This window comes from Xyrauchen texanus, chromosome 11 (assembly GCF_025860055.1).
Source record: "Xyrauchen texanus isolate HMW12.3.18 chromosome 11, RBS_HiC_50CHRs, whole genome shotgun sequence".
Classification (NCBI taxonomy): domain Eukaryota; kingdom Metazoa; phylum Chordata; class Actinopteri; order Cypriniformes; family Catostomidae; genus Xyrauchen; species Xyrauchen texanus.
In genome coordinates this window covers 40983626-41004198 of record NC_068286.1, presented here as the reverse complement: position 1 = coordinate 41004198, position 20573 = coordinate 40983626, and the positions used below count along the sequence as shown (strand labels likewise).

General features: G+C 38.6%; 1 protein-coding gene across 1 annotated transcript in view; it reads left to right on the top strand.

Annotated features, from left to right (window-relative positions):
* The first annotated feature begins 5687 nt into the window (after positions 1-5687).
* Positions 5688-20573, top strand: part of LOC127651774 (zeta-sarcoglycan-like) — a 337374-nt gene continuing 322488 nt past the window's right edge. Inside the window, exon 1 of the mRNA XM_052137782.1 lies at positions 5688-5810. Within this exon, the coding sequence (XP_051993742.1) occupies positions 5772-5810 (39 nt within the window). The 5' untranslated portion in view covers positions 5688-5771. The remainder of the gene's footprint in view (positions 5811-20573) is intronic.

Here is a 20573-nt window from a genome sequence, read left to right as displayed (position 1 = left end):
CAACCTCATCACGTTCAGCTGTTCTGATGCTGGGGATGATGATGTTATGTCTCTCGTTGCATCAGGGGAATGTTCAATGGAGGACATTGCCGCACCGCCCCCCGACAAGGGCGTGTGGCATATATAAGTTGCCACGATTGGCTGGCCAACGAATGGCCGGCGAAATGCAAGTATGTGTTCCCCCAGTGTGCCTCCTTCATTATGTCATCAGCACAGTCCGAGTGCACATGGAAACAGTTCTGTTAATTGCGGCGAAATGGCCCAATCAGTCATGGTTTCTGGAGATGGGCCTCCATGGGATTCATGTCCACAATTCATTTCTGGAGTTTGGTCTGGGTCATTCAAAAACCACTGTCAAGCTCAGGAAAGGCTATGTGCCTAAGGTTCTAACCACACCCTTCAGAGCGCAGGTGGTTTACCTTCAAGCCTTTTTCCCTCCTCCATTTAATTTGTTTGAGGAACAGTCCTTGCATTTGTTATGCCCTTTGTGAACGCTACACACATACGTTGAGCGCACCCGCTAATTCAGACTGTCTGACCAGCTCTTTGTGTGCTAAGGAGGACGCACAAAAAGAATGTCTGTCTCCAAGCAAAGACTTTCTCATTGGATCGTTGATGCGATCGCCCTGGCTTATGAGTCGCATGATGCAAATTGCCCAATTGGTGTTAAAATAAACCCAACTAGGGGCATGGTCTCTTCATGGGCATGGACGAACTGTGTGTCTTTACAAGACATATGTTTTGCAGCAGGATGGTCTTCTTAAAACACATTAGCAAGGCTTTACAATCATTTTACTCAACCTCCCGCATTCAGACCTTTGTATTTCCCTAAAGTCCCAGGCACTTTCATTACAAAAAAACATCCTTTCCGACTGTGTTGTGAAGGGGTTAATTCATACTATATGACCATAGTTCATACATATATTCAAAGTGTTCCCCTCCTGGCTAACCACGAGAGTCAATCACTTGCAGCATACCTACGTCAGTACCCGTCCCGCGGGACAACGGTATCGTGTTTTCTCTCTGAAAAGGTTATGTTGTGTAGTGCGGCATGATGGGAATCTGTTCCCCATAGCGTCAGCTTAGTAACGCAATGTCAAGTGTACTGAATCATAAGGGAACAACCTCGTTACGTATGTAACCTCGGTTCCCTAAGATGAATGGAACAAGACATTGTGTAAGCTGGCCGCACTACGGTCTCTGGGTTTTTTGAGGTGCAAGAAATGTGCACTTTGTCCTTAAGAGTGGTGTTTGCATGCTAAATTTTATACCAGACAGCTTTGCGCCTAAATGGGCGGTGCTTAAACAGCATAGCCAATTCTGCCGTTATTGTAAAAAGGTTTTAACTAGGTTGTATAGAAGGACACTCCCCATAGCGTCAGCTTAGTGACGCAATGTCTCGTTCTCTTCATCTCAGAGAACCGAGGTTACATACATAACCGAGATGATATGATGACACAATAGCTATATGATGACACAAAAACATGTTCTTTAATACCATAAATAAACAGACATATGATCAGACATAATCAGACATATGAAGCCTGCTATAATTTTTTTATGTATCTTATTATCTGTATGGTTGGTCTGTTCCTTTTCCCCCTAAGGAACTGACTGACTCATATCTCCATAGCAAACGGTGTCCTTCACTTGGCCAGCATGCGTCTGCATGCAGGATGAAAATAAGGTCAGACAGTGGTAAACACAGATGTCATTCACTGAACAAATGCATGTGGCAAATGTCAGATTAAGTCAGTTCATTGACTGTAGTATAGCAGGGTGAAGCTTTTGATTTTTTCTGATCTGTAATTAAATGTTTGGTGTAACAACTTGGAAATGAGCAGTTGTTACCTTAACAAGCCATTTCTATCTCAACTGACCTTTTAAAATGATGTATTCTTGTTGATATGGTCACATAAAATTTGGTATAAAATAATATTTTGACTGGAATAAAGCCAGTTAATTTGGAACATTAAGCATTTCTTTTTTTTTTTTTTGGTTACCTGACCAAACATTTTTACAGTGTACAGTTGACACTCTGACATGGATTAGATGTCTAAGTGGTGAGTGTTAAAACAGAAAGTGTTTTTGATCAAGAGGTATTGATAATGTTCAGCCAATATATTGGAAACAAAAGTGTCCAGGTCGCAGGTTTTTATATCATGCCGCACTGTAAAAAGCATCAACATGCAGTTGTTACCTTAAAGGACTAATCCAGGATCAAAATGATGCCACAAACGACATTGATTAAACTTAATCAATGTCGTTTGTGGCATTATTTTGATTACCACAAAAACTACTTTCGACTCATCCCTCTTTTTTCTATAAGAAAGAAAGAAGTATACTATTTACGTCTTGTGGATATACACTCACCTAAAGGATTATTAGGAACACCATACTAATACTGTGTTTGACCCCCTTTCGCCTTCAGAACTGCATTAATTCTACGTGGCATTGATTCAACAAGGTGCTGAAAGCATTCTTTAGAAATGTTGGCCCATATTGATAGGATAGCATCTTGCAGTTGATGGAGATTTGTGGGATGCACATCCAAGGCACGAAGCTCCCGTTCCACCACATCCCAAAGATGCTCTATTGGGTTGAGATCTGGTGACTGTGGGGGCCATTTTAGTACAGTGAACTCATTGTCATGTTCAAGAAACCAATTTGAAATGATTCGAGCTTTGTGACATGGTGCATTATCCTGCTGGAAGTAGCCATCAGAGGATGGGTACATGGTGGCCATAAAGGGATGGACATGGTCAGAAACAATGCTCAGGTAGGCCGTGGCATTTAAACGATGCCCAATTGGCACTAAGGGGCCTAAAGTGTGCCAAGAAAACATCCCCCACACCATTACACCACCACCACCAGCCTGCACAGTGGTAACAAGGCATGATGGATCCATGTTCTCATTCTGTTTACGCCAAATTCTGACTCTACCATCTGAATGTCTCAACAAAAATCGAGACTCATCAGACCAGGCAACATTTTTCCAGTCTTCAACTGTCAAATTTTGGTGAGCTCTTGCAAATTGTAGCCTCTTTTTCCTATTTGTAGTGGAGATGAGTGGTACCGGTGGGGTCTTCTGCTGTTGTAGCCCATCCGCCTCAAGGTTGTGCGTGTTGTGGGTTCACAAATGCTTTGCTGCATACCTCGGTTGTAACGAGTGGTTATTTCAGGCAAAGTTGCTCTTCTATCAGCTTGAATCAGTCGGCCCATTCTCCTCTGACCTCTAGCATCAACAAGGCATTTTCGCCCACAGGACTGCTGCATACTGGATGTTTTTCCCTTTTCACACCATTCTTTGTAAACCCTAGAAATAGTTGTGCGTGAAAATCCCAGTAACTGAGCAGATTGTGAAATACTCAGACCGGCCCGTCTGGCACCAACATCCATGCCACACTCAAAATTGCTTAAATCACCTTTCTTTCCCATTCTGACATTCAGTTTGGAGTTCAGGAGATTGTCTTGACCAGGACCACACCCCTAAATGCATTGAAGCAACTGCCATGTGATTGGTTGATTAGATAATTGCATTAATGAGAAATTGAACAGGTGTTCCTAATAATCCTTTAGGTGAGTGTATTTTTGAAATAGAGAGTAATTTGACATTTATGAATTGGCCTCATTTACTTCCACTGTAAGAGCCTCACTGTCTGTCAGATCTTTTTTTTTTGTATTGAACCCAGAATATTCCTAAGCTTCTATATGATCTAACCAATAAAATAAGTATTGAACATGTAGCCTATTGTATTAATGTTGATTTAGTGATGTTGGATTATAGTTTGACTTAAATCAAACCAGTTTAGATGTTACAACATGAAACACATTTTTAAGGTTAACATTTATTTTTTGTATTTTTTCAGGGTTGAACACACACTTTTTATAAGATACTGTAATATCTACTCTCTCACACACTGATGAGACACACTGTCATGGCTGAACGAGAGAACGCATTTTAAATCTGAACCTCATCCTGAAATAACATGCCAAAATCTGCAAGACAGATGATGACGTACGGTTTCCATTTATCTAGGACACAACACTAAATCTACACCTTCTTGAATGCACGTGCACGGATGCGCGAAACACACACGATCGTTGTTGAAATGGTCTCAGATCAGATCCAGCTTACTTTATTTTGGGTCCGTCCTAGACTGGGAATTGACGTCACTGGAGCTGGCACACCATACCGAGCTCAGGTCAGGTGCGCACGTAAAATCCATGCCAATGAATTATTAATTTCGGATTGGCACACCGGAGGGAAAAAAAAGGAAACACACACACACACACACACACACACACACACACTCATGTTGTGTTTCCATGTTTTATGGGGACTTTCCATAGACATAATGGTTTTTATACTGTACAAACTTTATATTCTATCCCCTAAACCTAACCCTACCCCTAAACCTAACCCCCACAGAAAACTTTCTGCATTTTTACATGTTCAAAAAACATAATTTAGTATGATTTATAAGCTGTTTTCCTCATGGGGACCGACAAAATGTCCCTACAAGGTCAAAAATTTCGGGTTTTACTATCCTTATGGGGACATTTGGTCCCCACAAAGTGATAAATACACGCTCACACACACACACACACACACACACACACACAGAATGCAAGCCCTGTAATTGGAACAATGTTTTCAATTGTAACTCTGTTGTGTGTGTTATTTTTAGAGTATCTTGCAAAATCATCTTAGTTAGCAACTTTGATGCTGATTTAGAGTCTTTCTTCAGTTTAAACCATGTGTAGCTATCAGCATTGAAATCTACACTTGAAATCGTTTAATAGGACAAGTCAATAGCATGCATTTAAGATGCAACTCACGCATGCGAATTAAAACTTAAATAGCTTTGCGGATCAGCTCAGCATGCGTGCAATACACTGAGTCTCTCTCTCTCTCTCTCTCTCTCTCTCTCTCTCTCTCTCTCTCTCTCTTCAATCGTGTCTCTAGGACCCAGGAGAATAACTAGCAGGACAGTTTGGGTTTTTTTTACGGATGAAAAGGAACTGCTCGTATCTTCAGGCAGAAGACTAAAGAGGCTGAGCAGTCACCTTGTTGTGAAAGAGGGTGAAAAAAGCGCCGCAAAAGAGAGAAAATTCCACTGGTTTCCCTCACAATTTAATCTACACTAGAAGAATATCTCCCCCTTTTTCTTCCCCTCCCTCCTCAGATTCCCTCTCCCAGACACAGAGCCCGTATTCAGAGCACCGGGACTCGGCTGAAGGAGCGCATTTGGATACGGGAGATCACCAAGTAGGGCAATTGCGCGAGCTGCGCGCCGCGTCTTAGCAAATACTCAATCAATTATCTATCAATCAATCGGATAACGGCGGGGGGTGGCATCCGCCATCTCATCCACCTGCGCAAACGGAATTATTTTCAGTTAACCGCAAAAGGTTGGTTTCCAGGGACCTGATCCATCAAGCTCGTTGCAAATGTGCCAGTCGCGCGCGTTTAATTCTCTTATTGACAACATGGTTTCTGACTGACGGAAACACCTTTGCTTTTGGAGAGGAACAGGGACGGTGACAACAAGCAAGTCTGTTTAGCCCGTGTCACTGCTGTTGGGACACTCTGACTGCATTGTTGAATTTAATATTTAAGAGTTAGATTGTAGCTGTGTTACGCCTGCCCGGCAGTCGTGATCTGCGGGAATGAAACTGAGGAAATCCGCCTCGGCTCGGAGAACTGGGCTGGCTCGGGAACTACAAGGCTAGATAGACAACTTTTGTTTTAGACTTTATCTTTCCATATGGACCGATCGGCATCGCTGGACATTGAGGCGCTAAAGGTGAGTTGCTATTTGACGTGTTGTCAGGGTTTTTTGGACACTGCGTTCGAAGCTTGTCCGTATTGTGTGTGGGGGGGCTCGATGCTTGTTACCCAGTGCGGTGGTGGTGGGGTGCTGGGTTTTGTGCGTGGGGTGCACTTCAATAACCCATGTTGAAGTTACGGCCATCAGCTATTAAAGGCACAGCTGCCGATATCTGTGGGGTTTCCTGTAACATAATGACATAATGTCATAACAAATAGTTCGCATATATGTAAATTTCGTTTGGCAGATCTAATATGCACTATGAATAATTGCAATACTCTCTATCGCCTTCAAAACATTCCACTATGCGTGCATCTACATTATCATTCTACCATTTGCAATGGCATTATTGTAAATTTTCAGTTCGATGCAATGTGTACGCTAATTAACTTTTTAACTTTAAGATAATTAATTTCTCAATAATCAACATAATCAACAGCTTTTTTATGCATTAAAAACATTGCATATGCATAAAAAAAGATTCCCGCTCAGGGATTCGCAACAGTCTGGTTCTGTGTTTCAGCACAACTGGCAGTGGACAGCTCCAGTGTTCAGCTGGAAGGAAGGCCGGGGTTGTATGGATCACTGTTGTGATCGTGCTCTCTCTCTCTCTCTCTCTCTCTCTCTCTCTCTCTCTCTCTCTCTCTCTCTCTCTTTTGCTCTCTCTCTCTTGCTCTCTCTCTTCCCAAACAATCACAAAAATATCAAGTGAACTCAACTTCTGAGCACATGTCAACAGAATTTCCAAAAGGTTTCTTTGATTGGCACATGTGGTCAAAATATGTGCTTATCTCCCTATAATTCAGTTGTTGTGTATTGCATTTGTTGAGGGTTCTATTGTTTGAAAGGATCCATGTTAAACCTGGCAAGTGACTTTATTTGTCTTATTATTACCTACGCCCAAATACACCATAGCGACAGAAACCAACGATTAATTAGGCTACCCTGGACACCTAAACTATAAAATATAATACTATAGAAACTAAGAAAGCAACTACATCTTGTATACAAGTCTATATACGAAAGCATGTATAAAACATAACTATAGGGAAACACTATAATATAATAGGGAAACCAAATAAAACTGACAGAGTATCAGTTTTTAGACTAGATCTACCAAATCCAAATAAGAGCAACTGATTTCTGGTTTCTTTTTCTCTCTGCAAAATCTGGTTAGTAGCTGTCAACTCATTAGGCTGGTTGAAAAAAGATTTATTCGATGATCTTCACAAACAGAAGAGGCAAGACCATGTGTTATCCCATCTACTGCCTAAAAGAATTACATAAATCTTTGTTATTATTAAATTGTGTAAAGAGTGACACATGCTGACTTTTTTGTATTTGCAACACAGGAGGGAGTACCGAACCATTCTTTTAAATTGTATGGAAATTACACTGTTTCAGCATCACAGTAACCTCTATTGAATCAACATTTGCAATTTGCAACAAATCTATCAAGAGCTTATTAAACAGTGACTCTTTTGTAAAGCAACATAGTCTCCCTTACAGCATTCATGTCAGCGCAATTACTGTAAATATGTAGGGTACTTTTAATGAACAACATGTACTTTATATGTAATTGCTTTGTGGGCTGGCTTTTTTGTAATTGTTCTTGTTATTACTGTTCTAATTAATCACGATAATGTGAACTATTTGTAACATTGCTGTAAAGTGTTTACAGCAACACTTACTCATTAGACAACAGGACAAGAATATATTTAGAGTTAGAGGAGTCATTTTAAAACAGTGGTGATGAGGCAAACAGCTCTCTGCCCTTAACGGGATATTCAGAGATAGTTTAATTAAACTGGGATCTCTGGTTCGCCTCTTATCTGAAAGTGTGTGTGTCCTATGCAAATCTTAAAACATTTTTGTCAATTAAATTTACTGGCAATCCTTTTCCACCTTCCTCAAAGTTCCAACAGAGGAACCAGAAAAATGCTTAGATGGGACCACAAAATTTGATGAATTTATAGAGGAAATACTGTACATTAATAATGCTTTTCAGAGTATGCAAACCATTGCACATTTTTTTCATAAGATTTTTGCAATTAAGCTCGGTATGAATAGGAAAGATATAACCCTTAGGAAAATGTTTGATATTACATAAACTTTTAATATCATTATTATTAATATTTATAAACTCTCAAACTCACAAAATTAAAGTAGTACTATTTCAGCTTTTATGAGTTCATTTAAACATTCTTTCTTTGTGACAGAAAGTGTGCCCTGAATGCACTTCGCCAAATGTTAAGAGAATACAAATGAATCTCAATCAGCAGCAATTGTGGCATAATGTTGATTACCCAAAAATTTTTTTCAACCTGTCCCTCATTTTCTTTAAAAAAAGAAGAAGCAAAAATCACAGTTACAGTAAGGCAATTACAATGGAAGTGAATGGCGCCAATCCGTAAGGTTAAAATACTCACTGTTTCAAAAGTATAGCCTCAAAACATAAACAATATGAGTGCTAACATGATTTTAGTGTGATCAAATCGCTTACTAACCTTTTTTGTGTAAAGTTATTTCCAATTTTACAACTTTGTTGCCATGATGACGTAACACTGTAAAACCTAAAACCCTACAATGACAGTAAAAATTATCGATTGAACAACTTTACAGGTCAAATATACACAAGTGCACATTTCTACCTTTAACCTCCACAGCAGACTGCTGTGTGCATTTTCCATTTCCCATTCTGATTTGTAACTAGCACCTAACGAACCTAACAAACATACAAAAAAATTATAGAGCAAATAGTTTCCCTAAAAATGGATGCCCACATATGTGGACAGCGCGACAATGTTGTGAAATTGTACATAATACCAAACTATAGAAAGTCTGATTTATTTTATTTTTAATCATCAAATTGTTTATTATGTTTCAAGGCGTGTTGTTTTTGAGATGTTCCACACATTACAGCTGATTTTCTGTATAGCTTCTTTGGAACAATGTGTATTGGGAAAAGCACAAATAATAAACTATACAAATAGTTTAATCTTTTAATTCTCTTTAATCTTAATGTCCTGTCTTTGCACTGTCAAACAAAGAAGTGATAGCCAATGCTGAAACATGTCACTAATCAGAAATTAGCATAAATAATTCTCATTCAAAGTAATGGCCAGAATCATCCAATCACTGCCAAAAATGTTAAAATAAAATCTGTGTACTGATTACCATTGTCCCATGTCTACCAAACATGTTGAGTGGTCCAAAAATCATCTGCAGCCTGAAACTGATCTTTTGGTCAGATTTATGGAGTGAAGAGCATTCTATTCAATACCTAGGATTGGTATTCCGAGGCTGCATAGGAAAGCTATAGTATGCTCCTATGCTCCCGTGTCTATCGAACGTTTAACCCTTTACTGATAGACTGAACTTAGATCAGATATTTTAAAGGAGTTGAAATTATGCGTTGCATATAGTGAAGCCAAATTACAACATCCACGCATGTGTTTACAGGGTCGCATGAGGTTACATGGTCTCCCCATTCACTTCTTTGCTTCTTCTTTTTTTGTTCTTTTTTAAGAAAAGGAGTGAGAAATCAAAATTATTATTGTTCTGAAATGCTGTCGGTTGATCTTAGCTTGTATTGAACTTGAAATATTCCTTTAAAGAGAGGTGTTTTTCTGTCATCCCAATGCCTTCTAATGTTTTAGTCATCTTACTTTTTATATTGCAATGAATGCATTTTCCTTATTTTGCTTACTAACTGTTCATGTTCTAATCTGGAAACTAAGTGCATGGACAGTTTCCTTTGGTCTTCAAATGTCAGCATTCAGCACTCACGCTGATCCTAAACCAGCCAGTAAAAAGCTGCAGCGAGCAACGGACCCACTCAATAGCACTAATAGCATCACATATGGTCGTAATCCATCTTCTCTTAGGTTTGCTGCGCTGGTCCGAGTTTGAGTGGCAGATGAAGGCCCCATCAGTGTCCTGATCCCCATTGCCAGACTTAGTGTTTGAGTATCGGGGTCCTTGCCAAGCTTTCATTCTCATCAACCCCCCTCTCCCCCCATCCCTCCCACCTCCATCCATTTTACACTTAATTAACTCCATCAGTTGGAAAGGGCAGTCCGATTACAACGCAACTCTTAGCAACAGCAGGATCAAATGATTAATACACTGTTATAGCTCAAGGAGGAAAGGAATAAAAGAGTTGTATTGAACATTTCCCACAGATACCCTTCGGCATGTTGCAGGGAAGAAAGGAGGCATTCAGTGTGTGGCGCTAAAGGGGACAGTACCTAACATGTTATGTTGTGAAAAGGTAAACATCACTAAAGAAAAAACATAGCAAAGTTGATTTACTGGTTGACTGTTCATAATTTGACATAGGGGGCATGGTTTGGACATTACACCAGTTCAAATCTATTGTTTCAATTTAATTTCGATTTAACATGTTTCCTCTCGTATTACAAAAGAAATGAACTCTGCTTTAATAGCGGTTTAATTTATACTATAAATAACTTCCCTTAATCTATAACTGCACCAATTATAATTATAATTGCAATCTACCAGAAAAGCTCTGTTAATTGCAAGCTTTGTTTTACCAATGGGTGGTCATGGTAACCAAAATACTCACGTTTGGTCAAGTGGACGTATGAGAAAGCCATCTTTACATGGATTAAAGCATCCATCATACTAAACCTGACATATGCCAAAGACATGACCAAATGTAATGCTTTTTACAGCGATCTGTTCTGAGGTAGAGTATACTGTATATTGTCTGAGTTTCTCAATGGCAGACAACTTTCTGTCACAGCTGATTGGAGGGGTTGACAGACTGACCCCCACAACAATACACTCTAATTACGTGAGGATAGTGATTTGGCCTCACTCTGGTCAGAAAGCTTTTTTTGTCAGGGTCAAGATAGTGACAAGGCAGCTCAGCCCATATCTCTACCTCTGGAGAGGAGACAAGAGGAGACGAGACACGAGGAGAGGAGAGAAGACGAGAAGGACAGCTTTGTTGCAATGATCTCCCTCTGTGAGGCTACAGCTGGACAGTGACATGATAATAGAAGCTTGGAATGGACATGGAAAGGGCTGGGAAGTGAGAGAGGGAGAAAGACAAAATGAAAGAAATGCCCACTCTAGGTTCTAGGCTGATGAGCCACATCATGAGCCAAATGAAGCGAGTGGCATGGTGAGATGGGCTGTACGCCTGCCATAAAACCAGCAGCAATACTGAGCATAAATGACAGAAGACATGAGAGGCCAATTGCTTCATTCCTTTCCTTGATCTTAACAAGTTCTCACTCCCAAGCTTCAGATATTGCCACTTGGGCAGGAGCCCACCACATCACTCCAATATAGATGCCAATAGTACACCTTAACATTTTTATAGCAACATGGCTGGGAACTGTTTAAATGCTTTCAACAGACTGATGCAAAAGTCATTAAAATGTTATCCTCATTAAATATTTTATTCATAATTTTAACATCTTAAATGTGTCCATTGTAATTCCAGATGTCCTAGATTTCCAAATAAAGCTTTATTATATATTGATTATGTATTTTCTACTCATTAAAGCAGATGCACTTGTAACTGAAAAAGTATGAATAATGTTGGGAATAGTTTTAATTTTGAAATTGGCAACTTTTATTAGTTAGAAGTGGTTAATGTGGTCAATATAATCTCATGTTCTCCATAGAAATTCTGTAGAAATTAAATATTACACCCTAAGATAACACCAGTCCTACCTTTTTCAGATACAAGAACAACTAATTAGATGCACAAAATTAAATTCATAATCAATATATAACACAGATTTCTTCATGAATATAAATATTGAATTACATGCTCAAAACACATTTTTAGAATGCAATATTATCAAAAATTTGGTGGTGCTGCTTACCAGTTATTATCATTATAATAATAACTTGAATGCCATTCACATCAGTGTATTGACATCAAAGTTTTCTCAATGAAAGCAAAAGGGTACCGACTGAATTGCCAGACTAATCACTCTTTGGCATCAGGAGGTCGAAAGTTCTGCTGCTGAAATTGGTCTGTGCTTACGGAAAATACGAGCCACTGCCCCCAGTGTCCGAAGCTGGAAGTTTTGTTGAGGCAAAATGTCCACAGGGTGGCGCCAAAAGCGAGTTGTAAAAGTCCGTTAATTTCAGCTGTACAGGCTGTAATACCGTGAACAGGAAGGCATAGTTTATAAACTGTACCCCCAACTCAAACTCAAAACCTAAACTTAACTATCAATAAGGTATAAATGTAAAGTTAGAAGCAAAAATGGAACCCGAAATAAAATCTTGCTCATCACTAATTATGCGAATGCGATTACTTTCTAGTTTCAACATGGTATCTGTTTTCCATTCATACCACAGGAAAAGGTAAACATGCTGGAGCTGATGCAAAAATGTCTGATAGGAAATGCCGCTTGTCGATGAGTCAGCATAATGTGGCCAATCCCAGAGTACCGGAACTCTAGGATACAACACACCGATTTCCAGCGAGATCATGTTGGGTGACACCACTTTCCAGTTGTTCGGCAGAATGTGATTGAATTCAGGGTACATGAACATTTGGAAGCAGCATGTTGATTTCCTGTATGATCATGTTGGCATTGCTATGAAGATGCTAAAGGCCAGCTTGCAGGCTCAGCAGTATTTGACGTCTTAGAAGTGAGAAGTGAGAACCGGTTAAATACAGTATCTTTGTCATTCATCTGAAATTTTTATTAAATGGTATTACTCATTCTCTTTCCTCAAACTCACTGTTACACGCTGTCTCTTCAACTCTCTCTTCACTTTAATACCCCATGACCCACTCCTCTTTCTCTCTGCTTTCTTGACTCTACATCTGTATTGACCCCTCTGGAGAGCGCCCACCATTAGCACTGGTCTTCAGTCATTTCTATTTCAAATAATTAACTAAGGGAATGAAAAAGATACATATCAAAATGCAGGGTGCCAGTGCAATTAACCTGCCTATTCAGAGTGCAAATTCACTCTATTTAGGTTTCATCTGCCTAAGCTTAGTTCATACCTAACACCAGTCATACATACTTGTTTTGCATATATAGTATTTAAATCGTTATAGCAGCACGAACTCACGCTCAATGGATCTGTCAGCACAGTTCATGCCTTGAAAAGAGAAGACAACACACATACAGCAAGTCCCATAACCTGCAATATCTTCTTTTGTCCTCTAGATAGATGAGTAAAAACTGTGAAGAGCAACAGAGCAGGAATAGGATTGGCACTCCTAGATAACTTGGTATTTTAAAAATGTTTACAGACAATCGTAGAACTGAAGAAATGGTTCAGCTAGATTTTACACCTGAGTAGTGTTCAAAGAGGTCTATAATAACTGGAGAAAGCTATCTATTAGCTCTGTTTTACCAATGGCAGTTGCTCGGCTGATGGTTGTAAATGCAAATCTGCAGGCACATTATAATTTAATTCTTCTACAAAACATAAATGGAGCCTCCCTCTGTGGTGTTAACACCCAGATCTTGTAGATCTTTATTGTCAAGGAACAAGAGGAGAGAGAATTGAGTGAAAACCTGAGATTTAGCTCTACAGTTGTATAACAGGAGTTAATGCTCTGATGCAATTATCTCATTGAGGCCACTAGCACGCTGAGCGTGCCAAATTCACTCACTATTACACACAGTCATTACACACTGACTGTTGCTGCATTCATCTGTTGTAAATTCACACATGGTTCCTCAGAGAGCTGAGAGGTGTTTACATTACCGTAAGTCTGCCATGACTCTTCATTACCATAACTCTTTCATTTTCTTGTTAAATCTGCAATGCCATGACGACAGAGCACAAATTGTTGTGGGACGACAATCCAATTTGGGCAATGTTTTGTGAGTTTGTCAGTCATTATTCCCCTCTGCATCATGTCAGGCTGTTTAGGAGTTAAATGTGTTATAATAGAAGGAAAGAGATACTTTATCAACAATTTTGAACTAAAGCATTATGCCATGAGATGATGCATGTTCCAGTGATTTTACCATTGGTAAGGGGTATTCTTTGCATCGTGCCTAAAAAAACTTTCCCATGGTAATGGGAAAAGCTTTAGCATGACATGAACAGTCTGTCATGCTAAAGGGGGAACATTTATATAATAAGATAAACCAATGTTCAAAAACAGTTCAATGTATTATCAATTATTATAGTATTAATAAATACTTCAGCCAATTCATAGAGTTATTCTTTCTTTAGGATGTTACCAAGCAATGTAGCTACTAAATATAGAATGTGCGGTCAAAGGTTTCCTTTTTATAGTCATTTTTAGATTGGCTAGATAGGATATAAATAGTTTGTTTGGTCCTATATTTAAATTCTTTATTATTGTCTTGTGAATGGCTTATTTTGGGTGGGTATTAGGTAAGAGCTTTATCATTGACCTTGATGAATTTATCAATAATCTCTGGAATAGGCAATCTTGTATGCTGAACCAGTGAGGAGATTATTTTATGGCTTTATTCAGCATAACTCCCAGGTGCACTTGTTACCAACCTGTGGCAAACTAAAATTATGTTTCGCTCTGTTGGAGTCCATGTTCACCCACTGTAATGTTGCCTGGGTCTGATTTTCTCAAATTCTAGCTTGGCAGTAACCATGGCAATAGCAAAAAGATCAAAACATGATTATGCTGAAGTATCTGGAGGAGAAAGTAATTAAACACTGTATGTGAGATATGTTTTGTTTCTTTTTCTTTTCATGCCTGTGTTTTGGTTGACTTTGACTTTTGACTTCTAACTATAATATAAGAGATTTCTTGTCTCCTTGGTGTTTATCAGACAACCTTTTTCCTTGCACAGTTTTTCTATCTCTAGGCTTAAAAGAAACTTTGTTGTTATGGGCCACCTCCTTGTCCCAAGTATGGCTTGTATGCAGGGTTGATTTTTGCTGCATTTATTGTGGTCCTATCTGATATTTGCGGACTTCAGATGTTCTGTATTTTTATGTGTTTTCTTGGGCATTTTGATGTATCTGTTTGATCTCCGTGGTGATGCTGTCCGCCTCGGCTTCTCTTTCAGGACTAATGTCTGGTTTAAGATTATTTTATTTGCCTTGAAAAGCCTCCATTTCATGTTCAGAATTTGTGTTGTGTTTTTGAAAAATCTAAATCAAAACAAACAACAACAAAAAACTAGCAAGCAAAAAGAACAACAATGACAACAACAAAGAGATATAGCATTTCCTGTAGAGCTGAGACCAACTACAAAGAGAATGACATTTTGAAAATAAAACAGCTAAAAACGCAAAGACATTCGGATAGGATTGTTTCTCTGACAGAGAATACTGTAGGCAGTTTTGTAAGACGAATGAAGGACAAAACCAGAAGTCATGTTTTATAGCTTTTTGATATGTCTTTTTTTTATTTTTGTTTTACTTTGATGCAAGAGTGAGTGTTACTTTTTTGTTCTGGTTGACGTTCTAGGCTATCTGGTGCAGAATGCCATTGGAAATGTTTTTTGATGATGAGTGAATTTTAATATATTTCAAGGAAAAGTATGTTATTGTTATTCTTATAAGGTGAGGGAGCTTTCCACAAGACTTCTGCTGGCTGTAAATGTGGCTTAATAATCTTTTATTTTGTGGTGATTCAATGGTATTGAAAGACTGTCTACCTTTTAAACATCTTCCATTTAATGATGCACACTACAAATCTTCACACAATTGTTAAGATGTTTTTTCCAATATGACTATGAAATAACAGCTGTTTCTCTTTTTAAATGTGATTAAATTTAAATCTACCACCAATAAACACCTTATCTTGATACAGGCAAAACACAAATGTATTTAACACTATCATTGTTGAAAACATCTTATTAGATATTTAAATATATAATCATTTATAAAATTAAGAACAGATTTGTTAGCAATGTTACTCTTTTATTCATATCCTTTACTTTCATTTAAATTTATTTTATTCTTATTGTTGTTATGCATGTTATTATAGTTAGTCTTTGTAAAGCAATTTGTATAGCACTATTGGCACTAAATGTGCTGTAAGTAAATCTAAGTAAGTCTGAATTATTATTATTATTATTATTATTATTATATGTAGTTGTAAAGCAGTCAATGTAAAGGAGGAGGAGAGAACCAGCATGATTATATAAACAATATTTTAGTTATAAACTTAAAAGACAAAAACACACACACACATGACGGACATGTCCGTAAACTATCCTCCGCAGTCGGCCTTTATCCCTCTCGGAGGCTTGATTAGCCTGATAAGGGACTGGGTGTGTAGAATCACGACCTGGCCCGCACTCCGCCCTGCCACAGTAGTCTTTAGATTTTGGTCCAAAAGGGCATAATAGATCTTGTAAATATCACTCCCATTATCACAAATAGTGCTTTCTTTAATAGCTCAGTTGCTAAGAGCAGGTCAGGCTTGGAAGAATTTCAAGGTTTAGCCTGAAGTGACTTGTGTGTAATGAACTGAAGTGGCTGCTTGTGGGACATCTTCTCTATTCATGCAAGCTTGAATTTGAAATGTAGAAAATCAATGTCTTTTGAAATCAGACAAAGATGCCATTCTAAGTTATGTTCTTTGATGTGTAATAGATTTTCAATAAGTTCCTCAGATTGGCCTTCCAAATAATACACCTTTTTTCTTCATCTGCTTTGGCATTGATTTCTCTGGTACATGAAAGGTTCCCCAACAAAGCCCTTGTGTCTGATGCTTTTGTCATAAAGTCCAGACAGAGCAGAGCAGTAAAGATAAAATCAAGAAGAAAAGAACAATGGATCCAACACAACACAAAATACAGATTCAGGCATATTGGAATGCCAGCACTCTTGCTAAAAGTGGCTAATTAACCATCAGCACTCACTGTGTGTATCACTCCGCTTGTGTTCGTGCTGTTCTAAACTAAAGTGTAATCGTAATGCATATGTGTTAAGAGCTACTGTATGTGTGTCTCTTACATGTATTTTTACATTACATATGTTAGCCAGCAGACGGTGGCAAAAGATAATTTTTGTGTGTAATATGAGCCAGTTAGGTGAGGTGAAGTGAACATACAACCGTGTAAAGGTAATCCATACAACAGTATTTACATACAAATGCACTCCATGATCGCTTGTATTACTACTACAATAATAAAGCTAGAAAATAGCTTTAAACTGCTTTAAACGAACAACTTCAGCATGAAGGCTCATCACAGCTGAGAGACACAACAGACTAATTAATTACAGAACTCAAGGCGCTTACCTCTTACTGGAGTTTCCTCATTGGAGAGGAACTACTGTTCAAAATGGCAGAGAAGATTGCGGTTTCTATAGTGAATGACTCTTGCGCACCGGTCACCTACTGCGAAATAGGGTGAAATACCCCTACTTGGACGGCTATTTTTCCACTGAGAAAGCTGACCATCAGAAAGCTAACAGCATCTCTGCTTGGGTGTGGCAACAGGTGGTCACACCCAAGCAGAGCACACGCTCCATCTCTCTCTCTCTCTCTCTCTCTCTCGCTCACTCTCTATCTCTCTCTCTCTCTCACACACACACACATACACACACACCCATCCTTGTTTATCCAATAACTTGTTAGAAACAGCACAAGCTGTTATACTATTTCTGAAGTGACATTTTGAATTACTAACGAAGGCTTGGACGCATCATTTGGTTTGAACCAGATATGGCAGATTCTGATCCGTCGCGTACAAGTAGTTCCATGCACAAATGCGTTTTTATGACTAAATGAGTTTTTCCTAATTTTTTTAAATGTACTTGTTCATTGAACTGTTGTGTATAAGCAATATAACACTCGCAATCTTGCTATATGACCCTAAATCAGCACTGCTGTGATTACATACAGCACTCGGCCTGTGGCTGAATCACAGCAAAGCTGATGTAGGGCCATATCGAACTCTTGCTCGTGTGATATTGCTTATATATATATATACTTAAATAGTGGGGCAGATTTAAATTATTAAAAAAAAATCCACTGAGACATAAAACATCCTGAGATTTGATTGCTGAGTTTTAATTTTAATGATCCATTGGAGGATTCGGCTTTCTGAACTATCAAGTGCTCCCTAGAGAAAGAAAATTAGTTTGTGGCTCATTTTGTTTATAGCTCCTCCTTGAACAGATGTTTATACCAGGGGCGGACTGGCCATAGGGAGAACTGGGACTTTACCCGGTGGGCCGGCCACAAAACCCCCACCCAATCTGCTATTCAGTGGAGACAGAAAGACTGAGACAACCTACTGATAATCGGTAGATATTGTATATTCAAATAAATTGCATACACAGTAGAGAACAACACATAGAGTATGTTTGCAGAGATGTTTATGGATAGGTCATGGGTCACTTAACCTGCAGTCGGGTAATTGCCTAATCAATAACCGTCACAGTATGCTATATTATTCCCATAAATCAATAGGATCAATCAGAGTCCATTGTTGTGAATATGTCACTCTCACGGTGAGGGTATGTATTTGTTTTATTTGCAATTTCAGTGATGTTTACAGGCATAGCAGATAACAGAGCATTTGCATTTCCAAAGCAGATGTAGCTTAACTGACTTCCTCCATGTCTGCCATTTGTACAATGTAATCTGTATGTGAGATCGGTACAGAGTGCTCTCCCTGTCCTTCATTGTAACTGTGTGCTAATTTACAGGTAGTGCAACAGGTTGTCACCAGATCTCTGGTCTGTATAGTGTGATTGTAATTTGTGTTTACTCACACATCAGACAATAGTGAATAATATTGAGATACGACTTTCTTGTTTTTTGAAAAAAAAAGATAATTGCATCTCTGTATTATCCATTGCTTCATTTATTCAAATTTCACTTGAAGTACTGGAAGAGTACAGTTTATTCTAGATATCAAGGTGAAGTTTAATCCCTTGCTTTCTGCATTATTTTACAAAGATGTAATTGCCTTTTAGGACAGTTCTCATGAACCTTACAATCAACATTTTCTATCAACTGCTCAACACCTCAAACTCAGACCATCTGTCCATAATACTAATTTCAAATAATTTACCATCCAAAATGTAAGTTCTTTTGCACATTCTAGCTCTTTCTTCTTATTTGCCAATTTCAGATGTCTTCTGCTTACTATTGCAGATGAAATTGGTGTTTGTCATATACTGGTCATTGAAGCTGCCAGTTTAGGACATGTGAAGCGTCTGTTTCTCAAACTAGAGACTCTGATGTACTTGTCCTCTTGTTGTTGTGCATCCGTGCAGTCCAATTTCCTCTCTATACTACATAGATCCAGTTTTCTTTTTTTCTCCCTAAAGTGCGTAGTGTATGGAATAGCCTTTTTCAATTGTTCTAATAATAAAAAAAAATTCTTGAGTACCAAATTAGCACAGTAGAATATATTCTTATATTATGTGAAACAATGTTATCTTAGTAGACTCGAGTACTGAGTGCCAAAAATTGGGCTTTTGCCTTCATGAGTTTAATTCAATTTTGAAGAGCACCTATAATGGTTTTTCAAATATTATCTTTCATGTAGTGTGTTATATAGCTGTTTGTGAATTTAAAAAAATCTGCAAAGTGTCAAAAATCAAAGTGCATGTCAAATTGAGTTATTAACTCTCAAAAGAAAGAACCATCTCTGAACACCTGAAACGAGTCATTAATAATTCCAGACTTACTGTATTTCCTGTACTAGCCTACTTAATTTGGTAACAAAACACTCACCTCTGGTCTTCATTGGCTGCTCGTGAACAGCTTTAACCCACCCTCAAACACTACACTAAGCGGTAGACCAATTACAACAGACTGGGACATCTGACCAATCAGAATAGAGTAGGCTCTCTGAATGGAGGAGTTTAGAATGAATGCTTTAGAACAGATCATTGAACGAGTGGAATGTAGCCAGTTATTCAAGCATGTCAGTGTTTTCATAATTGTAATGGAAACCCCAGCCAAAAAAAATTAAAGTCCCACTTCTTTGACTTGTGTCTGGCCTATGACTCTCACAAATCACCTTTTGACTATTGAGCAGGTGGAATAGAGACCATACCTTAGTAGTCGTTCCTCATGGGAAAAGATTTTCACACGCACACGCGTTGCCATGTCATCCCAAACTGACTATATACATATGGTGCCTCTGCAAGAGAGGTGGGCAGAATCGTTTCTCCAGCAAGATATGTGTGTTAGTGTATGAGTGAAGGTAGCCAGAATTAGGATGCCAAGGGCCATCTAAGATACGGCTTTCTCTGGGGGGACAGCATTCAGACACAATTGGAACACGGTCATATTGACTCTGAGATTTGGGCTAAGGCCCAGTGGATTTTAATGGAGTCCCAAATGTGCCAGAACTGCCCTTAGGACTTAGTGCTAGGAGAAAACCAGCAACCATTATCATTTAACACCTTAACCCTCTGAAAATTTCTGCAGCCACTGTGAAGTCTATTTCGGGGTCAAATTGTGAGTCATTCCAGAGCTGCTATGATATACTGGTAGCAATTCAGTACAGCAATTGTTCTCTATAGTTCAAATTTTTTTCTATTTCCGTCTGATTCCTTCACTTTCTTGTAGTATGAACTATGAAGGTTCAAGTAAGTTCAGTCCATCGAGGCTGTAGCGGACAGCTGATAACTTCATGATCTGTCATTATGCGGGCAAGAGCGACGCCTGGGTAAACCCTCAATTTCATATAGCGTTTATTAAAAAGAGACAGATAATAGATGATAGTCATACCATAGGCAGATGTGTCATCTGTTCAGCTCAGGTCTTTGTCTCTCAGGTTTTACCTCAACCCTGAGTATGAATTTGCT